This window comes from Rhamphochromis sp. 'chilingali', assembly GCF_963969265.1.
Source record: "Rhamphochromis sp. 'chilingali' genome assembly, chromosome: 4".
NCBI classification, from domain to species: Eukaryota; Metazoa; Chordata; class Actinopteri; order Cichliformes; family Cichlidae; genus Rhamphochromis; species Rhamphochromis sp. 'chilingali'.
This window is the reverse complement of record NC_137948.1, coordinates 31074529-31089657: the sequence shown is the minus strand read 5'-3', so window position 1 is coordinate 31089657 and position 15129 is coordinate 31074529. Positions and strand designations below refer to the sequence as shown.

The following is a 15129-nucleotide window of genomic DNA, read 5'->3' as shown; positions in this document are numbered from 1 at the left end:
AAAATCTCATCTGTCCTGCTGATTCCCCTCCATCCAAACTGGCGTCCTCCCCTGTTGCATTCACTGAATTGCCGTCAACAACCCCCATCTTTTGCCAACTAATGAAAAACAATAATTTCATTATAGACTATTGGACTGATTTCAATTGAATTAAACTGTTACTCCTGTTATTTCAACATCTGTCTTTGTGTAAATAAATGAAAAAACAAACAAAAGATGCTTCTGTCATAAGTTACAGCAGGATGAAACAACCTTCATGTAGTTCTTGTTTTTAACACTGCAAACCTTCTTTAGTTCTTTTGTTTCCTTTCATATTCAGCACACATCTGTCAGTGTCCACTAACTGTCAGGGAAAAGCCAGATAAAAACACTGTGGGGTCTTTTGGGACACGTGCTGGTTGGGTTTACTCATAGATATCAGAAATGATCTGTTCTGTATTCAAAGGATACACGAAGGACGTTTGTATTAAATGCAATATAGCGACTGATCATATGCTGGTTTCTTTGGGGGCTTTTCACCACCATGTTACACAAATCCAGTTTCTAACTGAAAAGAAAATCCTTCACCATTTTCTAATCAAATTCCCTGGTTTCCCATGTCAGAGATGTCATGGCTGAAAGGATCATCGCATATTGAGCTCAAAGCTAAACTCTTGTGTAGGGCCTCTTTCCATGTTGCACCATTCATTTTAAAAAGTCCTGGTAACAAGAGACAGAGGTGACTTGATGTATTACAGTTACTTCCCAATTTACAGAAATGATGTGACTTCTGACATTTTCCTAGCAGGAAATGTGCTACTGTGGGACACTGAAAGAATAAACAGCAAGGCACGTTTTGTTTTAATAACTTTTCTTTACTTCATTTGTATGAACTAGGTTTACCTTACAAAATCTTATACTGTATATAATGTTTTATGTTTAATTCATGTCAATGTCAGCTCGTGTTTACTCGGGTGAGCAGTACCGGCCCACAAAGAGAATGCTCTTGGTGGGTTTATGTCGGATGAAGAAGATGAAGGGATGGTCGGCAACAAACTCAGCGGGAATCGTTATAGAGCGGACTTCCATGTCAACCCCAGTGGCAGCAGCAGCCTCAGCTCCTTCTTCATTTACATCCACGAAAGCCTTGTGGACAACTTTGGACACTATCAGGTCATTTGCTTGAGACATTCCTAGTAGATGAAGAGCCCAGAAATCAGTTGTTTTATTCTTTAACAGATGATGTTTTGCAGTTTTTGTGCTCTCAATATAACTGTATAATTGATTCAGTGTGTCTCATTGGTGCAATATTTCTCACCAGAGAAGTCTCTCTTGTAGATGTCAAAAGCGTTCTCCATTCCCATGTTGGTCAGGATTTTCTCCAAGTCATACTTCTCCTCCATCTTAAATCGAGGGAGCTTGACATCAACCTCGTTGGGGCTCATCATGTCTGGGCGAGTCCAGTCCACAAAGTTCTGATAGGTCAGCTCCTTCTCCAGCTGTGTGGATACAGTGTCACTAGCTTGTCTGATTGAAACTGGACATTAAAGTACTGGTAAGTGCATCTTACCTTTTCCAAGCCTGTGGTATCATCTTCTATGTCATTAGGCAGGAATATGAGCATGCTGAGGTCATTTCCTTTATACGGCATCTCAAGAATCTGTCCAGAAACATTGTTTTTATTTATTACTCCATCAAAGATGATCTGACTTCCTAATCTAGAAATTTAGGCTGATATTTGTAAAAGACAAGTTTTAGATCATGCTGGTGAAATCCTGTAATAAGCTGAAAGTGATGGATGTTACCTTGCAGTTGGCCTCAGGAATGGTCGCAAAAGGAAATTTACTTTTCTGCTGCATCATCTTCACCGGCTTAGTGTCGTTCTGAAAAATAGGGGAGACAAGAGAAATGTTTTTTGTGTTTAGTCTCAAAATGATCTCAAAAAGTTCTGTCATGGTTTTATTCCAGCCATTGAGTGGATTTGGATGTAGAGCACACGTCACAACACAACTTGTTCTTGTTAGCCGAAGTTTGTGATGTGCTGTTGTTTGAGATTTATTTGAGAACTTATTGGATATTACATGAATAATAAACTGCATTGCATAACTGCATAAAGTTGGAAAGTGATCGTCCTAAAAGCACGATTTTATCCCCTCAGAGCTCCAGGCTTTATGTTCTCATTCAGCAAAATCCACAGCTCGTTTGTAGTATGACAGATCAAAGTATAACTGCACCATCCTATGCTGCCTTTCTGCACTGTTACCTTGTTCAGTCGAAACTGCACATCAGCAGTCTTCTCCTCCTTAAACTGCGTGTTCCAGCTGCCCTTGAAGTAAATGGCATTCACGAGAACCAGCTTCGTCAGGCTACCCACTGCATCCTGGCTTAGCAAGTCCTTGATTTTATCTGGTAAAAAGAATTTATGAAAACTATTAACTATTACCAAAGATGCACTAGTTACTGTACAACATCTTCAGCTATAAAATCAGAAAACAGGGCAACAGCAAGATGGTTTTTATTTTAAAAAAAAGGGGGAAAAAGCTTTATGATCAGTATAACAGGGAACAAAAAACAAAAATTCAAGCGTAGGCTTGAAGCCACTGAGGTGGTTGTTAGCGGGGGTGACGCGATGCTTCTGGTATGCATGAATTAATTAAACAGTCCAATAACTCCAGCAGTACTTATCTTGTCCTTTTTGGTCTTTGTTCCAAACATTTTAAGATAAAAGCGCAGCGGTCACAAACGTTTTGCCTTCTTATGATTAACAACACACCTGACGCTGATTACGTGCGTCCACCTTAAATACCTTACATAAACCTACCATACAGAAACTTAAAAAGGTGGAATCCTCAGTGGTGCTTGGTGCCACACCCTCAGGGACTTTAATGTTATATAAAAACACTGACAGCTCAATATCTACCTCAGTCACTCTCCCTGATCCAGCTGAGTCACCAATAGGAAAAATCTGCTTTTCACAGGAACTTGGTAACAGCAATAAGAGAATACGTAGTTTATTCCAAGAAGATATCGTCTCTCTCCCATATATAACATCTTATTGGAACCGATATGTTCCAGATATCAAGTGGAAGACAGTCTGGATGGTCCCCCATAAATATTTGATTGTAAATAAGGTGAAAGAAGTCTCATTTAAAATTCTACATAAATGTTATCCAGCCAGTCACTACATGGTAAAATTTAAAAGGGACATAAATACTAATTGTACTTTCTGTGGGGATCATCCAGAAACTGTGACGCATCTTTTTTGGTACTGTTCTTTTACACAGAGATTCTGGAAGGAATTTAGCAGGTTTGTTATTGTCCATATTTTAAGGGAGTTTTCTTTACGATGGGAAAATGTTTTATTCTGTTTGTTTAAGTTCCCCAAGAAGTATGAGAAATGTTTTTTATGATGAATTTGTTCATACTTTTAGCTACATTTTTTATCCATAAATGTAAGTTTACTAACAAAACACCATATTTCTGTCATTATTTTAAGGATGTGGAAATGTACATACAATCAATATCAGACTCCACCAACACAAAGGCTCTCAAAACAATACATGTATGTGTATTCTTATAATTGTTACCCTTTTCTTTTACTCTTGGCTTTTTGTGTTCATGTTCTGTTGTTTTGTATACTTCATCTGTTCGTATGTTGTATACTCATTGTTTGTTAAATAAAGTTAAAAAAAAAAAAAGAAAGAAAAAGAAACTTAAAAAGGTTACCTCTAGCGGCAACATGAGGTATCAACCCAAAAATGGCTCCTACAAAAATAATGGGATTAAGATTGTCTCATTTCCAGCAGGTGGCACCAGTCCTATAACCCTCATGGAAAGTCCTTGTATCCTATTATTATAGATGGTAGATTTATAAATGGCCTGTATTTGTATCGCGCTTTTATAAAAACAATGAATGAATTTCCTGCTGCACTTAAGATAATATAAAGATATAGAATCAATAGCAGCCAATCCTAAATGGGCCTGAAAAATAAAAATATGTTAAAGACACAAGTGATCAAAGTAGAAGTACCCATCACATAATATAATAAGAATAGAAGAATTGGCCTGCTATTTACAGCAACATACTGCTGTGATGGTTTTATTAATAGCATGAAACCAAACAGTAAAACCCAGAGATAGTGCTGCTTAATACTGAATAGAAATTAGACTGGAAGAACTGGAAACAGAAAATAATGTGGACGGTGGACAATCCGGTAATAATGTCTCAACTGAACACAACACAACTGATCCCCAAGGATTTACAGTGGAGATCATTTAAAGTTACATTATGCTTACCTTGTGTCTGCTTCTCCACCCAGCTGTTGATGTGGACCCTGGCCTCCTCTGCATTTCCTTTGAAGTCCACAGACTCGAGCTCAGCGTTGTAATGCTTTTTGGTGCCTTTTAAAAATTCCTGGAATTGTGAAAATAAGTCACTCGAAACAGATTCAACAAACTACGGAGACTTCAATCAAGTTCAGTCACTGTGTTAAAACATTTTCAGTCCTTTGGATGCAGTTGAAGCTTGAACTAACCAGTCAGCCTTTGTCTAATAAAAGATTAAAGCAAATAGCTTGTTGGATGCCAATTTAAGTAGCCAGCATAGAAAAATACACAGATTGTGGGTAAGCTGGTTTGTAACGTTTCGGTTCAGATGGCAGCAGTTTTTGCTGACAAATGTAAGTTTTAGTATTTCTAAGTATTAATAAATTACTGTTTTACTTCTTTATATATTTCTTTATACTATTTGCAAATATTTTAAAAGTTTAATCTGCTGTGATGACTGGAACACAAAGGAGAGAAATGGTGCCTTGTCTCTTGTTATGAACTGTAAATAGCTAAGTGCTTAGAGCAGCTGGTCCTAGCACACTTCAAATCCTGTCTCCCCCCCACCCTGGACCCCCACCAATTTGCATACCGCCAGAAGAGGAGCACAGAGGATGCAGTCTCCATCGCACTGCACTCTGTCCTCTCACACCTGGACAACAACAACACCTACGCCAGAATGCTGTTTATAGACTTCAGTTCAGCATTCAATACAATCCACCCCTCACAACTCATCAGGAAACTGACAGACCTGGGCATCAGTTCCCTCATCTGCAAATGGTTACTGGACTTCCTGACCAACCGCCCCCAACATGTCCGGCTGGATAACCACTGCTCATCTACCATCACAATGAACACCGGTGTACCACAAGGCTGTGTGATGAGCCCTTTCCTCTACTCCCTCTTCACCCACGACTGCAGACCTGCTGATGGTTCCAACACCATCATTAAGTTTGCAGATGACACCACGGTGATTGGCCTCATCAGTGACAACGATGAGGCCGCCTACAGGGAGGAGGTGGATCGTCTGGCTGAGTGGTGCGACACAAACAACCTGCTGCTTAACACCGAGAAGACCAAGGAGCTCATCGTGGACTACAGGAGGAATGCTGACCCACATCCACCCATCCACATTAAGGGGACGGCTGTGGAGCGTGTGAGCAGCTTCAAGTTCCTGGGAGTCCACATCTCCGAGGATCTCACCTGGACGACCAACTGCTCCAAGCTGGTCAAGAAGGCTCACCAGCGCCTCTTCTTCTTGAGGACTCTGAGGAAGAACCACCTGTCCTCAGACATCCTGGTGAACTTCTATCGCTGCACCATCGAGAGCATCCTGACCAACTGTATAACAGTCTGGTACGGGAACTGCTCTGCCTCGGACCGGAAGGCGTTGCAGAGGGTCGTGAAAACTGCCCAGCGCATCGCCGGAGCACCACTTCCTGCCATAAAGGACATCTACAGGAAGCGGTGTCTGAAAAGGGCTGGGAAAATCATCAAAGACCCCAGTCACCCATCACATGGACTCTTCACCCTCCTGCCCTCTGGGAGGCGCCACAGGAGCCTCCGGACTAAGACCACCAGGTACCGGAACAGCTACTTCCCCACAGCTGTCAGACTCCTGAACTCTGCCTCCTGACATCTGACCCACGTTAAACTCATGCACTGAACATACACACACCCACAATGGACAACTGTACCCTCAAACACACAATAATAACATGGAGTGAACCACCACTCACAACCACTAGCACTTTATATAGCCTCTGTAGAAACTATCTACACCCTCACTTATCTTAACTGCACTACTGTATAGCTCTGTGTAAATAATCATTCTGTACATTCAATAATCTTTAATCCTACAACTGTTTACAACTTGCATAGTTGCCGGGGATTCCCATGATGCATTGAGTTTTTCCTTTCCAGTCACCTTTCTCACTCACTATGCATTAATAGACCTCTCTGCATTGAATCATATCTGTTATTAACCTCTGTCTCTCTTCCACAGCATGTCTTTATCCTGTTTTCCTTCTCTCACCCCAACTGGTCGCAGCAGATGGCCGCCCCTCCCTGAGCCTGGTTCTGCTGGAGGTTTCTTCCTGTTAAAGGGGAGTTTTTACTTCCCACTGTCGCCCAAGTGCTTGCTCATAGGGGGTCATATGATTGTTGGGTTTTTCTCTGTATCTATGAAGCGCCTTGAGGCGACTTTTGTTGTGATTTGGCGCTATATAAATAAAATTGAATTGAATTGAATTATCTGAGGAAGAAGCAGAGTTGGTTTGTTTCCAGCTGAAATCATCCAGGCTCAGGAATTTGAATCGATCCACATCATTTCTGCTTGAACTAGAGAACATGAGTGTCGACTTACATTTGGTCTGTGAGACACATGTCATAGTGACAGTATTTGGGTTAATATGGCATTACTCACCCTGGTCGCATTTCTTCAATATCAGGCACCAAGTTCAGGAACTCGTTCTTTTGCAGCCCGCGCAAGGAAGGAGGTCTCCAGAGTGGGAACCATCGGGAAGTTTTCACAGTCTGAGCAGGAGGGACTGGAGGCACGTAAGCTGTTCTCAGGGGTCCTTTAACACAAATCACACCAAGTTAGAATCAAATGGATAACCTGTCAATAACCGTTTGCAGATCGAGGTCAATGTTCCTAAAAATATGTTTACTTCTGGCCCATGGAGCCACAGCGGGAGTCCGAGAGAGAGGGGCAGGTAGAGGAAGGGGTGAGGGTGGCACTGCTGAAGCTCGTCACGGATGGATCACGTCCGATCGGTGAGATGAGAGAAAGCTGAAGTGAAACAACAGCAGGATGAGGTAGACGTCAATATAGGAACTCCCTGATGTGACACAGAAAGGCTATTTTTTTATTTCTTTGTATTATTTCTCACCTTGCAGTCACTGATGCTGTTCACCAGCTGGTTGTATTCAGTATTGAAGGTGTGTGTCAGAAGGCGCAGGCACTACAACACAACAGGAACAAGACCGATCAGCTCCGAGCAGAGAAGGAAGAAGGCAGCAACAAGAACGCCCACTAAGCCCACGTTTTTCTCACCTTGGTGGCCAGCTCCTTCTCACGCTTTCAAAGGTGGTGCTGGAGATCTGCGAGGAGGCGGAGGTGGACGTGGACAGAGTGCTGGAGCTCACGCTGGGGGACAGAGACTCACTCAGGGACTTGGTGGTGGGAGCTGTTCCCACGGGAGCCGCCTCTCCCAGAAGGTGACGGGTCTTTTCCACCTGGAAGAAAGATGGGGGCTAATGTGAGGTAGGGAGAAGAGGGGACGTTAGTCATGTAAAGGCCATAGGTGAGGGTAGGGACGTAGATCGACCGGTAAATTGAGAGCTTCGCTTTTACACTCAGCTCCCTCTTCATCACGACGGACCGGTGCAGCGTCCGCATTACTGCAGCTGCAGCCCCAATCCGTCTGTCGATCTCCAGCTCCCTTCTCCCATCACTCGCGAACAAGACCCCGAGATACTTGAACTCCTCCACTTGGGGCAGGAACTCATCCCCGACTCATCCTATATTTCCGTTTTTATATTTCTAATGTTTGCCTTGTTTTCTTCACTGTCTAGTCTGCCTCTGTCTTGCCTGTATGGATGCATTTACACCGAAATGTCCCCAACAAAGGATGTTTTAATTCACCACTATTCCAGTGAAACATGAGTCTCCCATCTTCCTGCTACCAGTCTGGAGTTTTTGTTCACCAAAGCACACACCAACTTCATACTGACGGACAGATCACTGCCCTTTTGCCGCCTTGTCTGACCGTGTTTTGTGGCTGTGGTTCACTTCACCTCACTCTTCCCCATTCTTGTCATTAAATCAGGCTGTTCTGCAACCATGGCAGCCATTCACTCTATGGCTCTATTCATGGTGTATTTTACCCCTTCACCAAAGGCCGTTCTCGTTTCCAACATTATATTTGCAGTGTTCGTCTATCTATCAATATCTGCGGAGTATTTTTTTTAACGAGTATCCCATTTTCTAAAGCACAGCATGTAAAGGGTAGCTCGGTTAGCAGGATGCTAGCATGTAGCGCTTAGTGAGACACGCCTCAGACGAGTTGAGCAAAGACCCCGTCTGTGTACTTTATACGTGAGCAACGGATTTAAATAAAATTAAGGTTTCAAAAGACAAACTTGAAGATAAAAAAATATATATACTCACCGGAGAGCCGCCAGGGTTTGCCGCTGCCATCTTGGCGCTCCTAAATTCAAAACTGCCTCTGCAGTCAGGCAGGGGAGGCGTGGAAATTGTCTTTGAGTTAGTCAAACGTTTTCCTTAGTTCGAGTAGATGATAAAAAAAATAATAATAATAAATGGGATTTTAAGTAGGACTAGGCGTTCTGTAATGATCTCTATTTAGGAGAAAAACTTAATCACTCACCTTTAAACAGCTCTCTTTTAGGAGACACACTGCTGGCTAACGGTGTCATGTGATCAAACAGCGTAATTTAATTGGCTGAGAGCCACTCGACTCGATCTGGTGCTGATTGCTCTGGCTTGGGTCATTAAAGTTCATCACTTTTGCAGGTGAATTTTTGCAGGTGAATTTTCTTCAGGTGAATTTTTGCAGGTGAATTTTTTGCAGGTGAATTTTTGCAGGTGAATATTTTTGCAGGGAAATTTGGAGGATAAAAATTCAGTGTCATAAATTCAATGTCTAAAAATACTTGAATTCTGATGATACTATATTTCTTCCATAGACTGGGGATGTTTCATCTTCACTACATCCTCTGTTTGATTGTCTGAGCGATGTCAAAAACTGGTTATGACGTAACTTTCTTACTTTAAATGAAAAGAAGACAGAAATTATTGTTTTTGATAGAAATATGCCTCTGGGACAACTGACTGGCACATTCGGGCCTGTTGCTAACCACCTTACTGATGCTGCTAGGAATCTTGGAGTTTTCATGGATAGTTCCTTCAAACTAGATAAACAGGTCTCTACTGTGGTAAAAACCAGCTTTCACCAACTACGCCTAATTTCTAAGGCTAAACCTTACATACCACACAAAGATCTGGAGAAACTCATTCATGCTTTCATCACTTCAAGACTGGATTATTGTAATTCTCTCTACTTGGGCCTACAATCTTCTCTTCTTCAGCGTTTGCAGCTGGTCCAAAATGCCGCAGCACGTCTCTTGACCGGCACTAGAAAGTACGATTCTATCACCCCTGTTCTGGAAAATTTACACTGGCTTCCTATTAAATACCGAATTGATTTTAAAATTTTATTGTTTACTTGTAAAATTCTAAACAATATGGCACCTGACTACCTAGCTGATCTCCTCTGTCTGTATAGCCCTCAGAGAGCACTAAGATCATCGGGCCAACTGCTCTTAGTGCAACCTAGGTCTCGGCTGAAGACCAGAGGAGACCGTGCCTTTGCCGTTGCTGCACCCAGGTTATGGAATACTCTTCCTCTTCATATTCGCGCATCAGATTCCATTCAGTCTTTTAAATCACGTTTAAAAACGTATTTGTTTAACCTGGCATTCAAGGCGATTTAGGGTAATTTACATCTGGCTTTGCATTTGGATTATGTAATTATTTTATATTTTATTTATATCTGTAATTTATATTTTATATTGTGATTTTTATCTGTATCATGATTTTACTGGAAAACACTTTGGTGTACTTCGGTCTTTAAAAATGTGCTATATAAATAAATTTTGATTGATTTTGATTGATTGATTGATAGATACCCGTCAAAACCAGAAATTACAGCAATGGCAAAGAGAATAGTGCAGTACTACCCTATGCTACAGGACCAAGGCATCAAGAATACATGGGTAAGTGAAATGCATCCACTTCAATACCAAAGTGTTTCATGTTGGACATTTTAGTAGTGGTTCGAAAAATGTATTAAATGTCCTATACAGGTTACTGTGTACACACAGCTAAACAAAAGACTGCAAAATGTGAGATCCCCCCAAAAAGCCACTCCAGATGGGAGACATTCAAAGAGGTAAGGCTGCAACTAATTAATTTTAATTTTAGCAATGATAATTCTGTTATTCATTTTCCTCATTAATTGATAAGATGTTTAGTCAGTACGATGTCTGAAAGTTGTGAAAGTTTTTCCCCAAAAGTCTTCTTTTGTCCACAACCTGACAATTTTAATTTCCACGATAGAGGACAAACAAAAAAGCTAAAATCATGTTTGGGCATTTTATTAAGGAAAGAAAGAAGTGATCCAAAATGATCAATCAAGTATTTGGTGACCTGCCTTTAGTTTCCTCACCTGTTTTAGCATGAAAGGAAGAAGCACTTTGTATATATGAAAATGGCTATACAATAAAGATATGAATTGATTGAGTTTATAGTTGATAACTAATTGATTAACTGACTAATCTTTGCAGCTCTGCCAAGAGGCGACATCTTGATCAGCCAAGTGACGTAGAAGAAATGGATTCAAGTGACTCAACAATCATTCTGGATCTGTCCACAGAAGGGAGGAGCAGCCCAGAGTCGGCCAGTAAAACAAGTGAGTTAGAAGGTGAGTTTCAACTTTACATTTACAAACCGGTCACTGTGTGGTCATCATAAAAAAATAAAACAAATATACCTGCATGTTGAGTCAAGATGGCAGTCCTGACATGACAGAAGTAAAAGGCTTTAAAATGGGCATCAGAAAATGATAACTACATCACATTTTTCCTGTTTTATCATCAGTTTGTTAACATTTCTGTGGAAATGAATGTTAATAAAGTATTGGTATTAATAAAAGCCAGTATATTATAAATTTAAAGAGCTGGGTACTGTGGTGTGTTTATAGTATAAGTCTGTGCAACATCACTGTCTATAACCACTCAGTATATCATGTAAAGTAATGTTTTTAAAAACAATGTGCCTCACTAGAGGCTTTTTTTTTCTCTTTTTAACTGTTTTTTTAATTTAGGTTCCAAACTAATTTTTTAAAATGTATTACCCTGACACAAAATATCTCTTTGCTATGTCTTTAAGGAAAAAGGAAAGCACAAAACCTACTTGAAGAAGAACCCTCTACCCTGCCAAGTCCTAATAGTGAGTCCATCCAACTGCCTCATGGCTGTGTGTGTGTGTGGGCACATCTTTATAGTGGTGCACTTGTGTGCCTACATATAATTGTATATGATTGCATGACCATATGTAAATTGGCATTTACATGGTAAATATTTTGAAAAATGAATAAGTATTTAATAGTTAAGTTCAGAGCTGTAGTTTTTTGGGGGGTTTTAAGATTTAACTCCATTAAAGTATAGTCTATATTTTTTTATGGCAGATTTCTGACACTTGTCATTTTAATGACATGAGATTTTTTTTTTAAAGTGAGAGACATTATAATTTTGTGTCTTGCAGCAAACAAGCCTGCAGATATCAACAGTCCAGACACCCACTGTCCAGCAACATTGGCCAAACACTACAAGACCCTACAAACTTTGTTTAAAAGAAAAAACACAAACCACCAGGATGTCTCTCAGCCAGAAGAGCATTCATTGATTCAAATACTATTCGCGAGGAGGACAGACACAAAAAGCTTCTAGAAGCATATCCTTGCTTCAAGGACATTGGACATGTAAGTCATTGTTGAATCCACGTGATTCAAGCCAAACAATGTTTATCATACCGACTTCTTGCTCCTCAGTGATGCATTGACATGTTTGTATTGGTATGCTGAATATTTTATAGGTGATGGAGGAGCTTCATCACATTTTGGATAAAGAAAATGCCAACTTCATCAATGAACTGAAGGGAAGATGGCAAGCTTTCTTTTTTTTTTGACTAGAAGGTGCAGTTTTTTGGTGTATGGAAAAAGACGCTGAAGCCCCCAATGGGAATGGATAAAGGTAAGCAATGATGTTTTGGTGTTATTGGTCATCAGAGTATAGTTTGGATCTTTAAGCATGTTAAAGCAGTAGTCCGTAAAGTAATGTCACTGAGGACAGGAGGAGGAGAATTTGAAATTTTAAAGGCCTAATCCCCCACTCCCCCTCTCCTTCTTGAAGGAGCTGAAAGCCGCACCTTTATCAAATCAAATCAAATCAAATCACTTTTATTGTCACATCACATGTGCAGGTACATTGGTACAGCACATGTGAGTGAAATTCTTGTGTGCGAGCTTCACAAGCAACAGAGTTGTGCAAAATACAATAATGTAAACAAGCAAAATACAAGAATGGCTACATCTGAAACTAATAAATATATGTACAATATATAATAGTATATGCATTTCTGGATGCTAGTTACGCGCAGGGAAAACAGACTCAACACTACAAAAGGCTAAAAATACAAACCAACAGGCCAGTTTAGGAAAAGGTTGTTGTGTAGGCTCACTACACAACATACAATGTAAGATAAATCCCTTTTTGTTCCCCCTCCCCTCTTGAGCATTAAGTTTTACAGACTGACATTAATGCAATGTAGGCCAATGTAGGTGTAGTTAGCATTCAAGCATAAGTCATATTAGCCTACTGTAAACACAGTATACTACAATTATCTACACCATTTAGCATTTTTTTAGGTTACTGTGACAAGCTTAAACTATGGATTACAGCTTTAACTTTCATGTGCTAGTGTCTTGTTGTTCACCTTTTCAATCCACGATGGTTGTCACTGGCCAAATATTTGTTGTTGTTTGTTTTTTTGATCTTGAGGATTTTGTTTAAGTTTGGTAATGAGATGATGATTCTTTTTTCTGTATAGCTGAACAGGCTCTTGAGATGCTACATGTGCTGCCATCACTGTTCCCATCCACCTCTGCTCCTCCAAAGAGGGCACGGGATGCGAGTGAGGCTCTGGTGCATGTCCTTGAGGTGAGTTGTGTAAAATGTAGTAGTTGTTTTTTGTTTTTGTTCTTTTTGGGACAACAGTATTAAAAAAATGCTTCTGATGAGTGCCAAAGTATTTTATATTCACATATTATATGTTCTAAGCCTTCAAAAGGCACCTAAAACACATTTTTGGAATGAGGGTTCTCACATGTTAGATCTCTGTGACCAGTAAATACAAACATGGATGCATTACGTGGTAGCACATTTTTATCACCTCAATGATACCTAACTAAATGTAGCCTTGGTTTTCTGTTTTTCAGGAAGGCTAGACAGATGTGAACAGTAATTCCATCGAGAATAATTAAAAGTAGCAATTTCAGATGTGTTTTCTCAGAACCTCAACTTTTGTTGTAATTTAGCTTTAGTTATGTGTTTGAAACAAAAGTGCATCATCCTTACAAAAGTATGTCTGTGTTATCTGTTAAAGGACCAAGAAGACCCTAATACCTATCTGATGAAACGTCCTCTCTCATGCCCAGTCCTGATTGTGAGTCCATCCAACTGCATCCTAGCGGTAGGAGATGTGCCAATAACCACGTTTCCAAAAGACTTGGTTACCGAGGGTGCTTTATACCTTATGGCCTACTATTACACCCTTCACCTTACATACCCAAAATGTGTAGCCACTCTGCTTTCCGTCATACAGACGGAGGTTCTCTTGGACAAAATCCATGAGAAAGATCTCACATCATCTTACAAGAAGAGCATAATGATAATAATAATGGATTGGATTTATATAGCGCTTTTCAAGGCACCCAAAGCGCTGTGGAGCAGGGAAATTATTTTACTGCTATTGTTAAATAATCATCATCATTACCATTGCATTAATAATATAATCTGCAGCATTGATATTGTATTCAGAGGTTTAAACAGTGTGTGTGTCTTTCAGAAAGACTAAGTTGCAGGAGTTGACAGGAAGTTGCAGAGAGTTTGCAGAAGTGAAAGCAGAGTCTAAGTTATTCTGAGGAGCAGGCTAGACGAGGCTATTTGAATTACTAGGTTATTCAAATTGTCTGTTATACTTTTATATTCTTTTATTAAGCTCTTAGTAGAGGTTCTTGATTAAAACATTTATTCAACATAGTACATGTAGTTTCAGTTAGGTTATTACACATAAGGATGAGCCTCTGGTCTGGTAAAAGGTCAGAAGTGCAACGGGTGAATTGAGAGAGCATTTGAGGACGACATAGACACACACACACACACTCAGAGAGACTCATGTATAGGTGAGAAGTTGGTCATGTTTGTCTCTGGAAAGAGGAACCGCGTCTGGCAGGATGTGGGGCTCGTGTTTCAGACAAGATAGAAGACAATGTTCTTTTAAACCGTGTTAAAAGTCATTGTGGTTTTGATTTGACGTATACCGGTATATATATTCTGTCTGTGACGTATGAAGGGGCGTCTTTAATTCAAACCCTGATGCTATAAAAATCTGTGTATGCTTTGATTAAGTCGAAGATCAATCCCTGTCTGCGTACAGAGTGGTCTTCCCACGCGTGTATTCATTAAAATCAATTGTTTGACCAATGGTTGTTTGTACGCTCCTTCCTCAATTATGTGAACCTTAAGATTTGGGGGCTTCGTCCGGTGGTTGAGGAGGGAGAGAATTGGAGGTGTAGACGGAGAAATTCGGTGGTCTGAGGTGGTCGGACGGGCAGACATGAGTGCCAGTGGTCGAAGTGAGTGGGCATAAGCCGGCTTATCCAAAGGTAAGACACTACCTGTTGAATTATTTCCAAAGTGTGCCAAATTGGACATGATAAAATTTAAGTCTACTCACTGAAATTACTGGTAGATGTCTGTTTTGATTTTGATGAAAAATCTCATGAGTTGAAGCAGTTAGAGTCTGCTACGAAGAAGTTAAAGCAGTTAGAGTCTGCTAAGAAATTGGGTTGGAGTCCCAAGGAAAAAGAAAACAGTGAAAGTGAGTTCGAGGCTCACGTAGGATTTAGGGAATTTGGTCATTTTGTGGGTTAAAGTCCTGGTTGGTCATTAGGTCAG

The 15129-nt window shown here is 40.4% G+C and overlaps 3 protein-coding genes across 3 annotated transcripts; 1 reads left to right on the top strand and 2 right to left on the bottom strand.

The window, feature by feature from the left end:
• Positions 1-932: 932 nt before the first annotated feature.
• LOC308395015 (leukocyte elastase inhibitor-like) lies at positions 933-6745 on the bottom strand (the record flags this gene model as incomplete). The annotated part of the gene is made up of 7 exons (XM_080879670.1): positions 933-1172; positions 1298-1478; positions 1550-1639; positions 1785-1862; positions 2243-2385; positions 4276-4393; positions 6731-6745. Coding segments are annotated over 7 exons (852 nt in total), but the record flags the coding sequence as incomplete, so codon positions are not given.
• A 564-nt stretch (positions 6746-7309) lies between these two features.
• Positions 7310-8773, bottom strand: LOC308394941 (uncharacterized protein). Its single transcript, XM_080879558.1, has 3 exons — positions 8700-8773; positions 8480-8592; positions 7310-7563 (listed from the first exon to the last, which is right to left on the bottom strand). The coding sequence occupies exons 1-3, from the start codon at positions 8746-8748 to the stop codon at positions 7360-7362; spliced, it is 366 nt and encodes a 121-aa protein (XP_080735684.1). The 5' UTR covers positions 8749-8773; the 3' UTR covers positions 7310-7359.
• Positions 8774-10023: 1250 nt separating this feature from the next.
• Positions 10024-14821, top strand: LOC308395014 (uncharacterized protein; the record flags this gene model as incomplete). The annotated part of the gene is made up of 6 exons (XM_080879669.1): positions 10024-10107; positions 10198-10283; positions 10678-10814; positions 11282-11341; positions 11657-11738; positions 14698-14821. Exons 1-6 carry the CDS (start codon positions 10045-10047, stop codon positions 14819-14821), a joined length of 552 nt encoding a protein of 183 aa, XP_080735795.1. The 5' UTR covers positions 10024-10044.
• Between the last annotated feature and the right edge of the window lie 308 nt (positions 14822-15129).

Bases quoted from the DNA above. Each gene is read 5' to 3' on its own strand.
- LOC308394941 (XM_080879558.1), bottom strand. From the start codon at position 8,748: ATGACACCGTTAGCCAGCAGTGTGTCTCCTAAAAGAGAGCTGTTTAAA. The intron at 8,593-8,699 runs GTGAGTGATTAA...ACTCGAACTAAG, and splicing joins TAAAAGAGAGCTGTTTAAAG to GAAAACGTTTGACTAACTCA. The intron at 7,564-8,479 runs GTGAGTATATAT...ACCTCACATTAG, and splicing joins CAAACCCTGGCGGCTCTCCG to CCCCCATCTTTCTTCCAGGT.